The sequence below is a fragment of the Triturus cristatus genome, chromosome 1_2, assembly GCF_964204655.1.
Source record: "Triturus cristatus chromosome 1_2, aTriCri1.1, whole genome shotgun sequence".
NCBI lineage: Eukaryota > Metazoa > Chordata > Amphibia > Caudata > Salamandridae > Triturus > Triturus cristatus.
Window position 1 is genome coordinate 1110550072 of NC_140580.1, and position 18908 is coordinate 1110568979.

The 18908-nt window shown below is 46.4% G+C and overlaps 1 protein-coding gene across 6 annotated transcripts in view; it reads left to right on the plus strand.

Annotated features, from left to right (window-relative positions):
* The window catches only part of NEK6 (NIMA related kinase 6), a 516220-nt gene that overhangs the window by 484027 nt on the left and 13285 nt on the right, over window positions 1-18908 (plus strand). For all 6 annotated transcript variants that reach the window (XM_085613747.1, XM_085613749.1, XM_085613748.1 and 3 more), the window contains one exon: window positions 17854-17967. In XM_085613747.1, coding sequence (XP_085469873.1) covers window positions 17854-17967 — 114 coding nt within the window. The remainder of the gene's footprint in view (window positions 1-17853; window positions 17968-18908) is intronic.

Genomic DNA, 18908 nt, shown 5'->3' on the forward strand with positions numbered 1-18908 from the left:
TTCTGACTTTTTCTCACTGGTTGTGTCAATATTTTCTACAATGACAAGCCGCCTCAAGTTAGTAGAGCGCCATACAAATGATATGTTATGACAGAAAATCAACACTAAACAATGCGCAGGGGCAGTCAGTGAATAGCACGTTTTGTAACAGACGAAGGCATCCAAACAGCAAGCGCGCTTAAGGAAAAAAAAACATACACCAGAAGTTAAAATGTTGTGTCAGCAAAGTAAACGCATGACAGAGTACACAGAATCTAGTCTTTAGTAAGGACTTACTTTTGTTAAAGTAGTAGTTCATAATATTAGTACTAAGTTGCTGTGGTTTATAATAGGAGTTGGTAGTAGTTACTGTAATTGCTCATAATAGCTTTAGTGGTAGTTTATGTTAGCAATTGGTAATGGGTACAACACAGTTTATAACAATAGTAGTGAGTAATTGTATATGGGATAAAGTACCCCATGCCATACATTATAATGATATTGCAAGTCTATAAGTAGTTCTGTAACCATATAGAGGAACGAGACCAAAGTCCGAGTTCGTTTTTAGGGTTATGGTACTCTAAGGTTACTTGCAATATCCTTATGTATGGCAGGGGGGACTTTATGCCCTATAAATACAGCTCCCTGTTTTCCATTTTTACGGATTTTTATAGATAAATACAGACAGAAAACAATGTGTTTTCTGTCTGCATTTATTTTCAAAAGTGTATAAATACAGAAAATTGTGCTCTTTTTAAGTGACTCTCCGTGCTGTCTTTGATGAATTATAGGCCTGCAGCTGAGAATATGGACAGCATGGGAAATTACAAAACAGGATGAATTTCTTTAAATAATGGCATATGTCAACATACATTTATGGTGTAATGCTAGTAGTTACCAGTGGATGTACTGATATGTAATATTTGACAGCTTAAATAACTACAACACAACAGACATCAAATTATGAGTGCGCATCTATCAGTTAAATAAATATGGAAAGGTACAGTATTTCATCTTCATTTATATGCAAAACACAATTTAAATATGGATAAATACATATAAAATGGCCCAAAAATAAATATGGATAAATACAGATGGAAATGTTGAAAAAATAAATAACATAAAACCGGGAGCCCTACTTATAAAACATGGTCACACCATCGCCTTGTTCACAAACCACTTAAATCCTTGGTGCGTAGCTCTTTCATATAAATAAGAGAGCAAAATAAAATGCATCAAAACAGCTGTGAGATTTTTTTTGCAAGACGATATTAGCCTCGGTTTAATACAAGTCGGTTTAAAATAATAGAGATGCAGTAAGTCATAATGCGGAAAGTTTCTAACTAGTCTATAATTACCTAAGGAGTGCAAAAAATGTTTCGTTTTTGTTCTGAACAGCTGGTTTCATTTGCTCTGTGACCTGGACTGCTGTTCCCCTCAGCTGCTGGCTCGCTCAGCAAGCATCGTGATGTCAGAACTCAACTGTAATGAGTTATGTGTGCATCACAAGTCGCCGATTATAAAGAAATTAGAGACAGCGTGTTATACAAGGATTTCAGGATCCCATGTATTATAACAGCTTATTGCCTCTAGTGAGTAAGAGTTGTAGTAGCAGTTACTTACAATGTATTTGTGGCTAGCAGTACAAGCAGTAGTTGTGTATAATATTAGTAGTTAGTGGAAGTTCATGTAGTTCCAAAACTGTGTGTGACAATACAGTTCTAAAAGCCCTCTGGTTTCGGAAGTGGATCACACTGCAATGGTAAACGTAGAATCATCGCTGCCAAATGCTGGTTGGTGCATCATATTATTGGCACATCCGCTTAGAACTGTTCAGTACTTCAGGACTTTAGATCAGTGTTCAATCATGGACCATGTGGGTACTAGAAATGTCCTGTTGTTTTCAAGCGGCCTTTTGTGTTTTTCAGTCTCTTTACCTAATGATGCCCTTACTGTTTGTGAGGGCTGTGAGCAAAGAGGTGGCATAGACAGATACTTTTTGGTGTATCTAGGTTCCTTGGCTCTCGGCTTGCTCCAGGTCGTGAATTACGGTTCTTCAGGCAAAGATGATAAGCATTCTGGGAATTGTATGCAGTTGTAATGAAAACAGATTAACTACACATCTCAGGTGAAAACTCACAACTGATGGTAGGTTACCATCACAACTTAAGCCAGTTGACCGCTGTAGAGATCAGCAGCTGTTTTGAAACCAGATATATGTAGCACATCCAATCCTGGGCCTGCTCTTAGCAGTCCTCCGTGATGCATGTAGTAGGGGAGGTCTTTGTTCTATATGGCGCAAACTCGACCTGAAGGTGTCAGAGCACTTTACATGAGCACCAGTTGTGTTACAGACAGACACATTCATTTGTTAGGCACGGGGAGATTACGTGATTTGCCCAGAATCACAGGATGTTGAGCGTCCCTGCCGAGATTCAAACCCAGTTCCCCAGCTTCAAGGTCGACCCCTCTAGCTGTTAGGCCACATCCTCTCCCTTATAATAGCAAATGAAACGGTGCCGTTTCCAGATTGCTGTTGGGCTGGCTCTGCTAAAGGCACAGAGCTGTCCCCCTTTCTTGCGGAGATTTCTAAATATGAACGGCTGTTGTCTACCGGGACAGCGGGGTACACTCCTTCAATGGACCGGGGGAATGGAGTACAACCCTCCCGAGCCCATGTCTACAATGTAGGGTTGAACCTTGCTCTGCGGTGTGGGTCCTCAGAACTTGTATCTGACCTACTAAGCTTTACAAATCTCAGTGACCGCTCCAAGTACCAGTGATTTAGAAACTGCGTGTTATGGCGTGGAGGTGTCAGAGGTTCTAAGCCCATTGAGTCATGTCTGTTTTCCATCATTCTAGGAAAATAAATGTTACATGGTTCGTGTCCATTCCTCAGTCTACCTGCTTCTGATGGGTGAATGTCTGAATGAACCTTGCCAAAGCTAGAAGTTTAAACCGTGATCTATTCACCCAATCGAGTTTTCCTTCTAGTATTTGATTATCTGTTTTAAGATTGAATTGCATGAATTCATAACTTAATATTTTATAAGGCCATGCATACATTGTAGAAGAGAGTTAAAAATAACATTAATCGGATTGTGCCGAACGTTTACTATTCAACTTCTGTTTTTCCAGTACACCCAGAGCGTCCTTGGACACTCGGAGCGCGCCTGCGTGTTCTGTTTCATCTTAAGAGGCCAAACAAATATATGATGAGTAATGAACGTTAGGCACAATCAGATAGACCACTGGCAGGTTTCAGTTTTAATACCAGATAACACTTTGTTTCCGACAGTTAAAACTCTTCGTGTCTTCCCTCTTGCCAAGCTAGCAGACAGCCTTTTTCGCTTGCAACTTTTTCTTCCGAATCTGTCATCAGAATAATTCATAGGAGTTAAAAATACATTTTATTGTCAAGGAATATTGCTACGAGCGATGGCTTTCCCAGAACTAACAAGATGACAAGTTTAAACAGGAACAGCAATTTATATTCTCCTAAACAAGTCCGGCTGCATGGTGGTCCGTTTAAGGGGGCATCTGCCCAGCTGACTGTAATTGTTCTAACCAAAACGTCAAAAAGCCGACCCAAACGTGGCATCACGAGCTGCAATTACGTCGCTGTCCGGAATGCCCGCAGTCAGCGTCCCCGGGCTCGCGTTCTGGGCTCTTTGAGTCCGAATTTATGAAGCTTGCTTCTGATGTTGAGGCGGTGAACTAGACCCCTGCAAAGAGGCACGACAGGGGCTTGTACTCACTTTATCAGAGCAGCGCTGTGCATCTGGGGCCTTATAGGAAATGTAGCTTTTTGTACTAACAACAGCCGGTAAACGTTTGTCATGCTACAACATGGATAAATTCTCTTTTTAAAATTAAAATAAATGTAGGTTAGAAAATGTTTTGGATATTATATACACAGGTAGCTATTTCACTAACGTGAAGCAAATGTCACTGTGATGCGGTGTAAGTGTGTGGGTGTGTACACCATTGGATTGCCTTCGACACTATAGACCACAATATTTTAGTACACAGATTAGTCTCTGCGTCTGGGGCACAGTATTAAAATGGCTGCTTTCCCTGTCTGATGGACAACAGACTATAGCACTGCCCCCCCCCCCATGCTGAGTACTACAGCTTTCAATGCTGCCCACCCCCTTTTTAATCTTTAGACATCTCCGTGATCCAAGATCAGTCGAACCTGTATGTTCTGATGCATTTCTGTGCTGAGGGCTCTCAGTCCATTTCAAGCTGTATCCCATTCATGGAGGTGCATGCAAATCTTAAACTGACATTACCCACTGCTTTAGAATGGATGACCGAAACATGTCTCATGTTAACTGTAGAAGAAACCGAACTACTTCTTGTATTTAATGACATCTCGAGAAAGGACCCTATGGTCAACGGTACCTGGGAAGAGTCCTAGTCGGACTGCTTGAGCGAGGAACCTAGCAATAGTTCTGGACTCGCGTCTTTCCTTAGACTCCAAGATCGCAGCCACAAAAACGTATGCATTCCAGTTATAGGTATTAAAATAAGTTTCCCCTTATTTGTTCTTCCCCAACAAAATTGTTTTTGCAAACGCCTAAGTCCGGACTAAATCAGATTAGGGAAACACCATTTACATACGAATATCTAGAAGAGAATTGAAGTGTGATTACAGTGCGTTCAAAACACTAGAGAAAGGCTGATCCTGGACCTGAACAAACATGAACACGTTGGTCTCTGTAGACATCCCCTGCGTTGGGTCCCTCTTGCTAACACATTGAATGTAAGGTTACTCGCATTCCACACAAATTGTACTGTAGGGAGAAGAGGCTCTTCTTACCACAGAAGGTTCTTACCTATTCACCGACCTGTTCATTAAGGTCCTCCCAAAACCCTTCTTTTTATGGGGAGGCTGAGCCTTTTCCGCTATTGGTCCAAAATTGTGCGATATATTACCACTGGCCCTATAATCTGAGCCTAACCTGATGAGATTTAGGAAACACCTAAAAACCTGGTAGTTCAGCCCAATTCTAACTGATTTGCTTCTTGACTACAGCCTAAATGTACTCAGCACTTTGAGACACTGAAACCCCTACACACACACACACCTTGTGTAATATTATGTTTATCATTGCCATGAAAGGGAACAGACCATGCTAGATGAGAACTTCAGGCGCGTCTTGATGCATAGCACTACTTCGGATCGGTGTGTACGGTTTATGCCATGCTGATTTACATATGTATAGGCTTGCAAATGTGTTTAATAAGAACAAAACCCAATAAATGTGTGAAGCTGCCCTTATTACTGCAGTTGTTCTAAATAACATGCTTTATTGGCTAACATTTATTATCACTGGCAAGGCCTGAATTTGCTTTCTCTCTCCAACCCTCCCCTTCCTACTGAGGATATTTTTCAGCTAAAAAAAGAAACAGTTTGTCTCTTTTTCAGTTAGTTTGTTTTCATGCACATGTTACCCAAAGTTGACGGAGAAAAAAAAATAGGAAACGTGACAAGTGTTGCAAAGGGTGGCAATCGGGATCTTAAAAACTTTGCCGGATGTGTATCTGTGAGGGGATGTAAACAAACACACTTAGGTTACATCTCCACATCTTTGGGCATATTTTCGCTTTTAAGAGTGTTTTTAGATCTCGCCTAGCGGCGCAGCGCATGCTCTATTGTCGGTTTTTCGTCGGAAGGGGGACAGGACATGTGCACGCGTGCAGAGGACAGGAGTTGTGCACGCGTACGCACATCTCTTGTCCACGCTTGCGGCGTTTGAGCAGAACCCGTGCATGGCACGCTTTCACTCTCATGGCGACAGCTTGTACAGGAGTTGCGCACGCGTACGCACATCTCCTGCCCCACGCTTTCACTCTCACGGCAACAGCTTGTTTTAAAAAGACTCCATCCTATCTGAAACTAACTGGACACCATTAGAAGTAACCAATTCTTCAAGATACACTCATAAGGACACAGAATGTAGAATACAGAATATAGAATATGAACTCGTAGCGAGGGTATCACACAGCTCTTCTGAAAAAATGTGCAATGATACAAAAACATGTGCAAGTTTTTTTTGCAGAGGATCACTTGTCATGTGACATATCTGCCTGCCACGGCATTACTTGCGCTCATTCATACTCAGTAATTCTAGGATTTCTCAAATGTGACCGCCCCATTAATGCTCTTTATCTTAGTGGGTCTATTTTTTTTACGCCTCACTGAAACTTGTTAACCGTACAAAAGCCTGAACTATGTGCCAATGCTTATTGTTCTCATAATCGAGCACGCTGCATTAGATACACTGGGAGCGATGGGCAGGTTCTGGTAAGGCTGCGGCATGGGCCATGCATTCTGTATCATGCCGCAGTGCGTGCCCCATGACGTGGCAGGATCCTGCCGCTCCCGGCCTCCACCAGGAAGTGCCCCAGCGACAGAGCGCAGGCAGCAGCAGCAGGCTACGGGTCGGCAGGAACTCCAGCGGGGACCAGGGCCTCTCCATCCCACCGGCAACGTCTGGACCCGGTAAGTCTCCCTCCGCCGACCCCGGGCGTGTCTGACTGACAGCAGACTTCCATGATAGCTTGTTCGAACCCCTCGCCTCCTGCCATGTCCAGGGAGGAACGCCCCCTCTGCCCTGACAGGTGTCCGGTCCTGGAGAGGTGTGTGGGGGGCCTCTCGGTCCAGCAACAGCCCCTGCGGGGGCGCTACCTCCCCCCATCCCCCGCACGGATAATAGCACATTGTGTGTGGTACTGTGTCAGTACTTTTAAAGTGAAAATGAAATGTTCTGAGCTGCTTCTCACCGGGGGACGGAGAATATACCTTGTAAAGGCAGAGCTGCAGCCTGTCAGCCTTGTAACGAGCGTCTCACACCCCTGGCTCAACTTTACTTAGACCTCCATGGAGCTGGCTAAGTGAGGCCCTCCATGTGACTCTATTATCTCTGTCATACCCTGATTCAAGTCGTGGGTTTCCTGCTAGACAAAGCAGTGCTTTCTGGGGACTGTAGTCTTGTGTCAGGTAAATTAAAACCAACTGGATAGACGCCGCAGCTGTGACGGACAAATAAAGGCTATGGGTGGAACAATTATATCCTGACGTGGTGACATGAATCTGTTTGCCCCACAGATTTTGGAGGGCGATGGCCGAAACCACATATTTAAGGAATGTGAGCCCCTCTTTGGGAAGAGCCTCTGTCTTAGAAGAGCGGGAGCGCTAAACATGGTTTGTGCAAAATGCATTCATCTGGTCAGTTTGAGGCTTATGTTGTTTTTGGACCAGAAATGTCACCCGCTTTCCATTTTCTAACATTGACGGTTGTGAGAAAATATATATTTTTTGTTTAATGTTTAAGCTTAGCTGCTTTTAAGTGATTCAGAGTTTTCGTGGCAGGGTTGTCACTTTTTAAACATTTTTTATAATGAATGCACCTTTTCAGAGGCTGTGCTGATGGAAATTTTGGAACAAAATGATCATACTTTGCCAGCGTTCAGAGCATGAGCGTCAATTCACCAAAATGCCAGGGGTAGGGGAAGTGACAATATCTGGCAATTTACCTTTACTTTGACTCACATCCATGCTTACGCATACACACACATTCAAACACTCACATAAACACTCACCCGCAAGCTCACATACAACATACATTTAAAAGCAATCGATAACTTTATTTCGGTCGTAGACCATAAAAGTGCAAATAAAATACATTCAGAAAAGCATTTTTTACTTACCTTCGATGCCAGATAGGTTCATATTCCAGCTATGTGTAGTCCATTTTTATTACACTAATAGTGAAGAACATTTTTCACTATTAGTGTACTAAACTAAGTGACAGAAAACAAAAAAGTCGAGACCCAACTGGCGTCCATTAATTAGGACGTGGTCCAGGCACTCATTTTGCCACCTCTGAGGCCAGGGGTCACAAGGGGCAAGCCACGGGTCGCAGTGGTGACCCTTAAATGACGGCCATGGTTCAGAGTTCATTGAACTCTGGCGCAGCTGGCGGGTACGCAGCTCGGCCTGATGCTGTATTTTCTTGGATGCCACCAGGGCCGGACTGGCCGAGGCGGGCACTGGGCATTCCCTCGGTGCGCCGCACCGGTGGGGGCTGGTTTTGGGCCCGTGGGGGTCGTTTTTGTTACACTTTGTTCTAATAGTCCTTGCTTACGAGAAGCAAGACTGGCAGTTAAGAGGCGCAGTTAGTGCCAGCCTTGCTTTTCGTAAGCAATGACTATAAGTACAAAGTGTGTGTTTACGCACCGCTTGCAGGTTTTCAAAACACATAAATAAAAGGCAATGTAATTTACAATGCCAATCGCTCAAACTCTTGCAAATGCGAGACCTATTGCATTGCAAATGCTTGTTTTGATAGTGGAAGGTGCACCAGGAAAAAGAAGTCCAAAAGCGTATAAGCGAGTCGTTTAAATGACTCAGTCTACACTTTTGCCGGGACTACTTGCCGTATACATTTGGAAGACACTCCAGACCACCGAGGCTGGAGTCAACATACTTGAACCCTTATTTTTTTTTTTTTTTTAGGGATACTGTGGAATACACACGTTATTTTTTGGGATCGTTTGGTTGACTTAACCTACATAGCCCTGATGAAGTTCCTTTGTAAGGAACGAAACGCGTTGGCTGCATGTTTTCCTAAGAAGAATAAAAGATATTTAAAGGACTCACTTATAAGCTTGTGGACTTCTTTTTCCTGGTGCACCTTCCACTATCAAAAGAAATTCTTTTCTGGATTCCAGTGGAGCCCAACTGCAGCGGGCTTCCGATGTGATATGCACAGGACTTATACTTATGTCTAATAAGGATTGAGGTGCTGAACCAGTGGTTAGCCGTGGTTTGGAGTTTGTTGTATTGCTTTCAAGAGTGTAATACACCTTAGAGACTTGCACCGAGGAGAACAGCAGTACATGTGGCAATCCTGATGAGAGAATTGGCAAGTTAGAGCCTGATAGAGAAGGGCTATCGCTTGACGCAAGGCATTTGATAGTAATGGGATAGTTTGGGAAATGAAGCATATGAAAATGTTGTGAGATCTATTGCCCCCTAAATGGAGTAATTGAAGTGGTATTTGAAGGATTGGACAACAGGTCTGGAAGTAACGTAATGCTTCACTTGCCTCGCTTTGCACGGAGTGGTTCTGCTGCTCTCCATGCATGGCAAAGGATCCATCTGGCTCCAGGGTCACCTATTTGAAGATAAGTGTTAAAGAATGAGTTACTTACCTTTGGTAATGGTGTATCTGGTAGAGACACAGTCTAGCCGCAGATTCCTTAATTTAGAATATTTCCCAGGCGTCAAGACTGGATCGGAAAAAACGTTTTCCCACAGCAGTACCGCTGCACACCGGGAGGCGGCATTGCCTGGCTCCGTCCTGACTTCGTCCACGGAAGTGACGTCTATGGAGCCATATAAGTCCCTCCCAGTGTGCTGACGTCAGTTTTCTTGTGGGAATCTTTTCCGCACCACAACGCGGAGCCACTACAAAAACTGGGAGAGTATAGGAACAGTATGTGAAAAAAGAACAAAAATCTGTGAAAAAAGAAGAACAAGAGACCATAGAATGATGAGGACCTTCACCACGTGAAAAGGGTACTCAACACTTGAAAGGACCGTGTTGAAAGAGTACTCAACACTTGAAGGAAGTGAAGGGAGCGAACAAGCCCCCGTTACTAGAAACAGTCTTGCCCAAGCAAAAAATTACGCCCCTCCGAAGAGGGAATGGCATTGGGAATGTAGGACATGAGAAACGAAGAATAGTGCACAACCATCAACGGGTGCAAATGAAAGAAGACCTGTAACCACAGGACCTAACTGTAAAGGACAACAAGACTAAAACAGCATATGTGCCATGGCGAGCGACCAAAAATGAGTAACAGAGCACAGTCAGTATGTTCCCCACAATGACCTATGAAGTAGAACATAGGCAATAGAACCTCAACCCAAGTGACTGCAGCATCACAAGGAAGTCTCAAGGCAATGGAGGGGCTGGAAAAAGGTGGAGGGAGGGAATATGGGCTCTCCACTCCAGAAACCTGGGCAGAGGAGCACTGAAAGCATGTAACCTATCCACCCAAAACGAGAAAAGGGTGGAGAGCCAATGCGCTAGACAGAGCGACACACCCTGCCCCAGAAGCAGGTGAGCCAGAGTACCCCTCAAGAAGGCCAAGACCACCTGTAAGGAGATTAGTGTGCAAAACCCCACCTGGAAGGTCGTCGCAGAAAGGGGAGGATGGGTGGGTGTTAAGGAATCTGTGGCTAGACTGTGTCTCTACCAGATACACCGTTACCGAAGGTAAGTAACTCGTTTATCTGATAGAGACATCTAGCCGCAGATTCCGCAACTTAGAATAGATACCAAAGCCATATGCCACTGGAGGAGGGTCTGCGACTGAAAACGCACTAAGTTCCAAAGAAAGGAGAGCCGTCAATAATATTGACCAAAACACAGTGGGGACAGCAAATGCCAGCACGGCTGACACCAGACCCATGAAGCTCCGCAGGGGAGCTATGATAAAGGGGAAGGCAAAGGCACCACAACCCTGCAGAGGACAAATGAGACTGCAGTCGTCCAGGCAGGAATAACGGAAAGAAAGACACGGAACCAACAAGGTCAGTGCATGATGGAAGAACGTGTATAAACTACTGCAAAAAGAAGTACAAGTGAGCGCCAGATCCCATGGATCCGTAATAGACACAGTCCCAAAGGAGGGACGAAACAGTAGGTCAGCGTCAGAGCAGACAAACTAAGCATACATCACCAATGATGCCAAGACAGGAAAGTGAGGCAACAACATCACCATGCCTAGATATACAAAGCTGTGGCTACCAGAAGAAACATACATGTGGATGACATGATACACACAAGGAGACAGTGTGTACCATGAGAACTACACCACACCTATGTAAAAGCCCAAGGGCCAAGGCATCAGGAGTCAAGCCGTCAACCATACCCAAAGGTACCAACGGTGAAAGAGAAACCGGGAAACCAGGGGAGTTACACAGGGCTCGCTCTCATAAGAGAGAGAGAGAGAGAAATTTGAGGTGAAGACCCACATCACCAGGCATGTGAAACCTAGTAGGCGTGCTCTCGCACTGTGGAAAAACTCAAGATATGTGTGTGTGTGTGTGTGTGTGTGTATGTATGTATATGTGTGTGTGTGTGTATATATATATATATATATATATATATATATATATATATATATATATATATATATATATACACATATACATACATACATATACATACATACATACATACACACAGAGATATAGACATATACACATAGAGGCGTGCATATGACCAAATTGAAAGCAAGGGGAGGAGGCACCAACAGCACCAGTGTGAAACAGGTCACAACAATGTGAAGAAGACCGCACCCCACCAACGGGGAAGGAATCTTGGCGTCCCCTGAGCCAGACGGGGACACCAACCACACACCCACGAGGGAGAGTGAAAAAAATACACAGACAGAAGTCTGACAGAAAAGAAGGCCATATCACGGAGAACCCACAACCAGAAAAATACCTCGAGTGGAAAACAGACCACTAGACTACAGTGAGTCAGAAAACAGCAGTAGAGGCCAGGAGCAGAAGCACCTAACCCTCAGCATGGCAAACATCAAAGGGACCAGAGTCCCTGCCAGGGAAGTGTCAATGGAAATAGAAACAAGGCAGTGCAAAACAGTGACGTGGCTGGCGGACATTCCACTGCCGATAGCCAAAAACCCCACTGGCCCGAGCCATGAGAAAGACACAAACACTTCCCCACACTAGGAATGGAGCAGAAGAGAACACAACCAAGACACAGGCGCCAGGAACATCGTCAGCACCCTGTGACAGTAAACACATCTTGTGTGTATACAACCACAGAGAAACCGTTCCGGAAAAGAACAGAACAAGACACTCCCAAGGGGTACGTGCCGACAGGCAGGAAAAACACAGCGAAGCCGAAAAAACACGCCATGGAGAACCAGGCGTAGCAGAAGGCAGAAGAGGGCGACGGGCCAATCCAATGATGACACCCAGCGACCCCAGGAGAGAGCCACACCAAACCTGTGAGCCTCACCAGAGGGGACGCCCCACCACAGTAGGAAGAGCGGGGCAAATCAGGAGACCGCAGCAGAGACAGAAAATAACCAGTCTGCAGAAGACCCTACAAAAGCCTCCGAAACTTTCCGGCCAGGGCTATACAATAGCCAACAAGTACCCCACATAGGGTATCGCACATCCCTACAAAAACAAGGGACACCTCTTGAGGCGAGCTTGTAGGTAGAGGGCTCAAAAGAAATGCCACAAAAAACAGCTGGTCAGCTGTAGCAAAAGAAGGACAAGACGGCGAAAAGCCACACAGACTGTCTGGGTAATTACGTCTTGAACCCAGAGACGAGACTTACTAAACAAAGCAGTGACAAGACTGCAACCAAATGCAAAGTCCACACAGGAACTAGAAATCATGAGGCTCATGGGAACTCACACACGAGGCGTTGAACCGCCGAGTCTGCATGTCTGTTGAACAAGGCGACCCCATCAAAGGGCAAATCCCTAAGACGCTTCTGGACATTAGCTGGGAAACCGCCATCGCGCAGCCAGGCATGGCGACGCAGAGCAACTGACCGGGCCATAGCGCAACCCATCGAATCAGTGGTGTCCATGGCCGACCGGATGGTAAATTGCACCATTTCCCGACCGTCCCAAATCAGCCGTTCCAGGTCAGACCGAGGACCCTCCGGAAGAGAGGGGAGGAGGCGCTCGACTGAGTCCCAAAGGGCAGCAGTAGCTTGTGCGAACACGCAAGATGTGTTCAGGGATCGAAGGCCTGCACTGGTGGATGCAAAGACATGGCGGCCACACGACTCCAACCACCGAGACTCCCAAGTAGGAGGGAGTAATGGAGGAGGGGCAGAAGGGAACGGGGATAAAGCCGCCTGAATCACCAGCCCTTGACCCTTAGGATGGAGGGACAAACAGACAGGGTCATCCGGAGCAGGGCGATGTCGGTGTGTCCCCCGAAGAGGGCCTCTCCCAAGTCCCCAGAAGAACGTCATATAATGACTAACCAAAAGGCAACAAGGGCTCAATATCCATGGTGCCCTGGTGGAGCAAATCCAGCAAGGGATCAGATGGCAGAGAGACGGATGGTGGCTGCACTTGTAAAATGTCTGTAGCCCTGCAAACCGCCCTCGTAAAAGCCACACTAGCCACTGAGGCCATCCGAGGTGGCGACAGTAGGTCATCCATAGGGGACGGCATGAGGCTAATCCTGCCACCAAAATGCGGTGGCTCCGCAGCCTGAGGGCATCCAAGGCCCTGCCAGTACGTGGGAACCTGGCCTGAGGAACAGTGAAACAATTCAAGAGGTGGTGAACCCACAGGGGCCTCCTCAGTTTGAGACTCCAGCAACCGAGGAACGGTCGGGGATGGCACGGTGTCGATTCGACGTCGAGGACCCCCCAAGGGAGCCTCGTCCATCCGGCGTCGGACCGGCGTTGACGCGACCTCTACCGAGGTGGAAACCTGCAGAGAGGAACAGAGCCGAACCGAAGTTGAGAACTGTCCTGCAGCTGCAGCCGGTGTCGACGCAGGGAGCTGCACAGGGCAGTGTGAAGACAATATGGAAGGCTTGGATGTGCAAGGAGGATGCCCCATCAGGTCATGCCCCGATGTCGCAGCGACTCCGAAGTCAGGATGCTCGATCGGCGCCGAGGGCGAACCCGCCGGCGAATCCCCGATCCGAGCCCCTACCCCCTCTATGGGTTCCGGAGGCAGGCCAGGGAGAGGGGGTGGCCCAAAGATGGACAGTAAAACCCGAGAATAGGCCTCCATCTGGGCCCTAGTTGCCCCAGCGCCAGGAAACTGCGGATAAGTGGGGTTCGACTCCTGTGGACCCGTGTCCAGTAGAGACCGGGCCAAAGGGAACTGCTTCTCCGGATCTGCGTTGGGACACGGATAAGAAGAAAACTGACTTCAGCACGCCGTGAGGGACCTATATGGCTCCATTGACTTCAATTCCATGGACGACGTCAGGATGGAGCCGGGCGATGCCGCCTCCCGGCGTGCAGAGGTATTGCTGGGGGAAAAAGTTTTTTCAGGAGCCAGTCTGACGCCTGGGGAATATTCTAGGTTAAGGAATCTGCGGCTAGATGTCTCTATCAGATATTGCTTTTTCATCTCCTTCCACTCCCCCCTGAGCCTGTGTTCTGTTGTGTCCACTTCTTCCCTAATGGGCCTGTGTCCTATTTACCTGACCTCGATAGTGCTAGATGGTCAATGCCCCCCCTCCACCCAATGGCACCTGGTCCCCAATGTCCTCCCCTGCTGCTCTTGTGTCTGCTAGATCTGAGACGGCATGTTAGTGGCCACTCACCTCATGGCTTGTACCTAGGATTAGAATGTTTACTTAGCAGCAGTTGAGAGCCGTTGTGGTACTGCACACACCAATGCATAGCTTGGCTGTATGGGTCAGGATAAAAGAATGTCCCTCCACTGTGGGCTTCCTTTGTTGCTTAACTTCTTACCCCGTACCTCCTTTGTGTAACAAGAGGCAGGTACAATCAAGAAGCCACCCGCACACTTGTACACTAATATCTGCAATTGACTCTCTCAAACTAGTCCCAGGATGATTGTTTCTGGTCCAGGAAGGGCCTGGACTGGCAGTTCAGGCTGGACTCTTCCCACGATGAAAATTAGTCAAGACTGATTTGCATATCTGAACTGCGGTGGCAAAGTGAGCAGAAGAACAATGATGGATTTTACCCAGGTCTAATAGATACTGGGGGTGAGTGTCTGAAAAGTTTCAGCGCTCCGTCTATTATCATATTGTGTTTGCTTTGTTCACTCTAAGTTGGCAGGGTATGCCCAGACGTGGGTCCCTTGCTCACTTTGCCACTGGATTCAAGCTAGCCTAGCTGATGAGGGGTGTGTTCCCAAGTCAAGACTGATTTGCATATGGCTAGGCCAGGGCTTTAACTGGGATGAAAAAACTGGGGGGGGGGGGGGGTCTCTCAAAGGGGTGTGGCCAATGTAATTAAAGGCATGGCTTAAAAACACGTAAGCTAAAAATCTGTGCTTAGCATAGTGTGCCGCCCGACTTGTATGAGGCTGTTTCTGTCATTGCATCCCAATATATGATACAACAAGTAACATCATACCTACAAGTCAGGACTATTGGCTTTGTCAATGGTTGTTAGTTGCATAAGAAATAGGCAGCAACTATGGCTTATAAATAATATTGAAGAAGCTTCCACTTAAAGCCCTGGTGACAACCACGACAATGTTGCTGCTCCTGAGTTTCAAAAAGAGAAGGGAAATCCAGAGAGAAAATGCCTCTTTGCCTTCCCTACAACGCTCACCTGGCATGATGTCATGCCGTAACTTCTCCACTAGTGAGAAGTGAGCAGTGGAAGCAGGCACACAGCGATGTTCCTGCTGTCACTGACTGCCTGTGCCAGGGCACAAAACAGAGCCCAATAGAGACCCATTTCGAGGCCTCCTTTAAAAAACTGCCGGTGCTCAGCACCGGTGAGACTCGGCCAACTTAATCCCTGGCTGGGTCAGAACTGGGGTGGCAAAGAGAGCAGATCTAATAATGAAATGGGGGGTGGAGGGGGTCTGAAAAGTTTCAGCGCTCTGTCCATCATATTGTGTTTGCTTTGTTCGCCCTAAGTTGGCAGGTTATGCCCAGACGTGGGTCCCTTGCTCACTTTGCCACTGGATTCAAGCTAGCCTGCTCCAATAGTGACTGGGAGTGAGTGTTTGAAAAGTTTCAGCGCTCTGTCCATCATCATATTGTGTTTGCTATATTTGACAGTGCCAGGAGCAGTCTTCCAGTGTAGGAGAAAGTGACAAAGCTAGACCCTCTGAAGGTGGAGTCGTGGTCTGTCCTCTGTCCATGCCACATAAAGCAGCGGTTGCCTTTTATCCCTTCACCCCATGTTCCTTGAGGCCAGACAGTCCTCACATCTACTCCACACACACAGACATCATTTTGAGGGAAGTTAGCAACATTGGTAGAGTACTGGAAGGATAAATCAGCAAATTGAAGTGAGATAGCTTAGTAGTAACCAAGCTGTATGTCCAAAATGTTGAGTTTATTGAAGCCAATAAGGCACCTCATTGGATTCAAGAACCAGGCCCATCTTCGGAAATGTAGACTGCCGCCTGGTAAATTTCTATCAATACAGAGCAATTCTCTAAGGTCCTTCAGTTCCTCTTGAGCTCCTTATAGCTCTTCTGCATCTACTTTTTCCTCGCAGCCACATAACCTCATCTGGCCTTAGGGGTCCCGTATTTGAGCTCAGAAGCGGCGAAGGTGCACAGCGTAAACAAAAACTTACATTTAATTTAGTGTAAATGCTTTAGCTGCATTACATTCTAAGTCAGTGTATTGGAGCAGTAGGGTCATCTATTACATATCTCTTTAGAAAATAATTTATTGTTGCCATATCACTGCCTTAACCATTTCAAAACGAAAATAATGCTGTTTACTGAACTAAACAAGTTCTTTGTTTAATTTTGTATTGTTTGTAAAATGTGTAAGGAAGTCCCCAGTGTGGATTATGCATAATGTCAGCTTCCGTGTCTTTGATGAAATCCAGATTCTCTAGTCATGGTAATAGGAGAATCTCTATTATCATACAATATCTTTATAGGATATCCAGTTTATTAATTCTGTTCACTATTGGTTGATTGTCGTACCTACACATAATGCAACAACTGTAATAGCGTAAAGAGCGCTTTCACTGTGCATGGTGAGGATCAAAAAAAGACCTAAATCACTCTTAGTCAACAATGTATATATGTGTGTTTGTATGTGTGTATATGTATGTATTTACAGATATACCCACAAAGAAGCTAGTAGATTGCCACAGCTCATGGGCAAGTGGGCTCATGCCTTCTTCCAAGCAGAGTGGATAACAGCATCTCTTTACCCAATTGTTATTCATTAGAGTGGGGTATTGCTCTGTTGTGTGGCCCTGGAAACGACGGTGAGCGAGAGCGACAAGCAGCACTTGAGTTGCATTATGAATTAATAAGCAGCTGGGTCACGGCGAGGGACGCCTGCTGAGGTTACATGCCTCTTGCGTACTGAGCTTTGCGGCGTCTCTTAGCTCTCCCTTTGAAGCCGGCCTTATTACTGGTGCAGATTCCTTCCTATGCAAATAGTAGATCGTGCAGGTGATTATAGGCGCTTTCTAAAGGTGAAGAGCATGGCAGCTGTATCTTGACGTGTGTGGTTAATGCGGCGCGGGGAAAAGCGAGGGATTCACCTTCCATACATATTTATTATTTTGTTTAATCATTACCTAGTTCTCAAGTCATCATTCAAGCATCGGCAAAGGTTAATTTACACCTTTAGAATTTGAACAGCTTTTTTTCAACCACAGAACATCGTAACTGCTGTAAAATAGCAGTATTATAATTCACTTCAATTGAGCTTTCAATTAAGAGAAAAGAGCCATTTGTCTCTATTGAATATGTTTGTTGAAAACTCCTGACCTCTAAAAATGATGAAGAAAGAGGTTATGTTAGTAGAAAGGAAAACTGCTCGTTCCTAAAAGGCACTTGCCTGAGGGAGGCTGGGGTGTAATTGTACAATTATAATGTTGGTAGTCATAGTGTGCAAGTTCGGTAATTGTGATTTAATCATAATGTGTATGAAAGTATCCTAGGCACACACAGCACTGGGCCTCTAGTCCTCAACAATGGGCTACTAAAAGGGAAGAGTAAAATGGCGCCCTCACGCAGCCACCAACCTCTGACGCAAGCGCGTGCGTGTCACATGCAGATCCCCCGCGAACAGAGGTGCGGTCGGTAAACACGAGGATTGATGCTCCCGGGCTAACACAATGAATATCTCTTCTTTGTTGCAGATGGCGGCTCTTCAAAGTCCCTTCTATGGCGATAAGATGAATCTGTTTTCTCTGTGTCAAAAGATCGAGCAATGTGAATACCCGCCCCTCCCGACAGAGCACTATTCTGAAAAGGTAAGTGCGCGGCGGCCAAAGGGCTTGTTCAGGCAACGAGGTTGAGTACCAGCCTTTGTGCCAGAGAAAGTTTTTCCACCAAAGCTCGTGTTTGTTGGTAATTAAGGAACATATGCCCTCTTTCTTTGTTATGACCACCCATTAGGCAGCATGGTTTCTGGCATGCGTGGTAGTTACTCGGCAGCTATGAAACCCCATAGCTGCCGAGCTACTACCATCAGACGGCCTGCTGTCCTGTATCCACTCTATGGAGAAGTGTGTGTTGCAGCTCTAGAAGAAAAGCTGTAAAATAATGATCAGCGCCGAAGACGTTTCATGGGCAGACCCCGCTCCTATTATTTTTGCATAATCATGTCACGACCTGGTATCCCGTGAGATGCCCACCTTACCATACACTTTGGTGGGGGGCCTTACCACCCAGGCGTCATGCAAAATTTCTGTGCCGGACTCCAGCGGGACTGCCCCTGCAGTCTCTAACCCCGCTTCAGGGGAGTAACACAGGCCCACGCAGTGCGGGGGGAAGGCTCCAAGTGGCCCCCTCAGCACAGCACTCTGGCTGGAGAGCTCCTGATTGATCCCAGAGGGGGCCCTTCCACATACCTTGCAGGTAGGCCCCCTCAATTTTCGTTATGTCAGTGCCCCGCTTCCTCATCCTCACTCCATTTTAGGCACTGGAGGCCTTGCGAGGGAATGCTGCATGTTGGCCCACCTTCTGATACACTGCACTTCGGGGAGGCAGCCTCGCCCGCACTGGTCTCCCCTTAACACAGGGCCACTCTCCTAGTACAAGAGCACCCCCTTTCCCTCACCTTTCCATGAGTTCTTGCACTGGGGTCTGGCAGGGTGGTGAGCTGACCAACACTGCAAATCCAACCCCACTCACTGCCTTTTTCCCTCCTGCAAGAAGATCGAGTCGTCCAGCCGATGCCAGGAGCTGCATT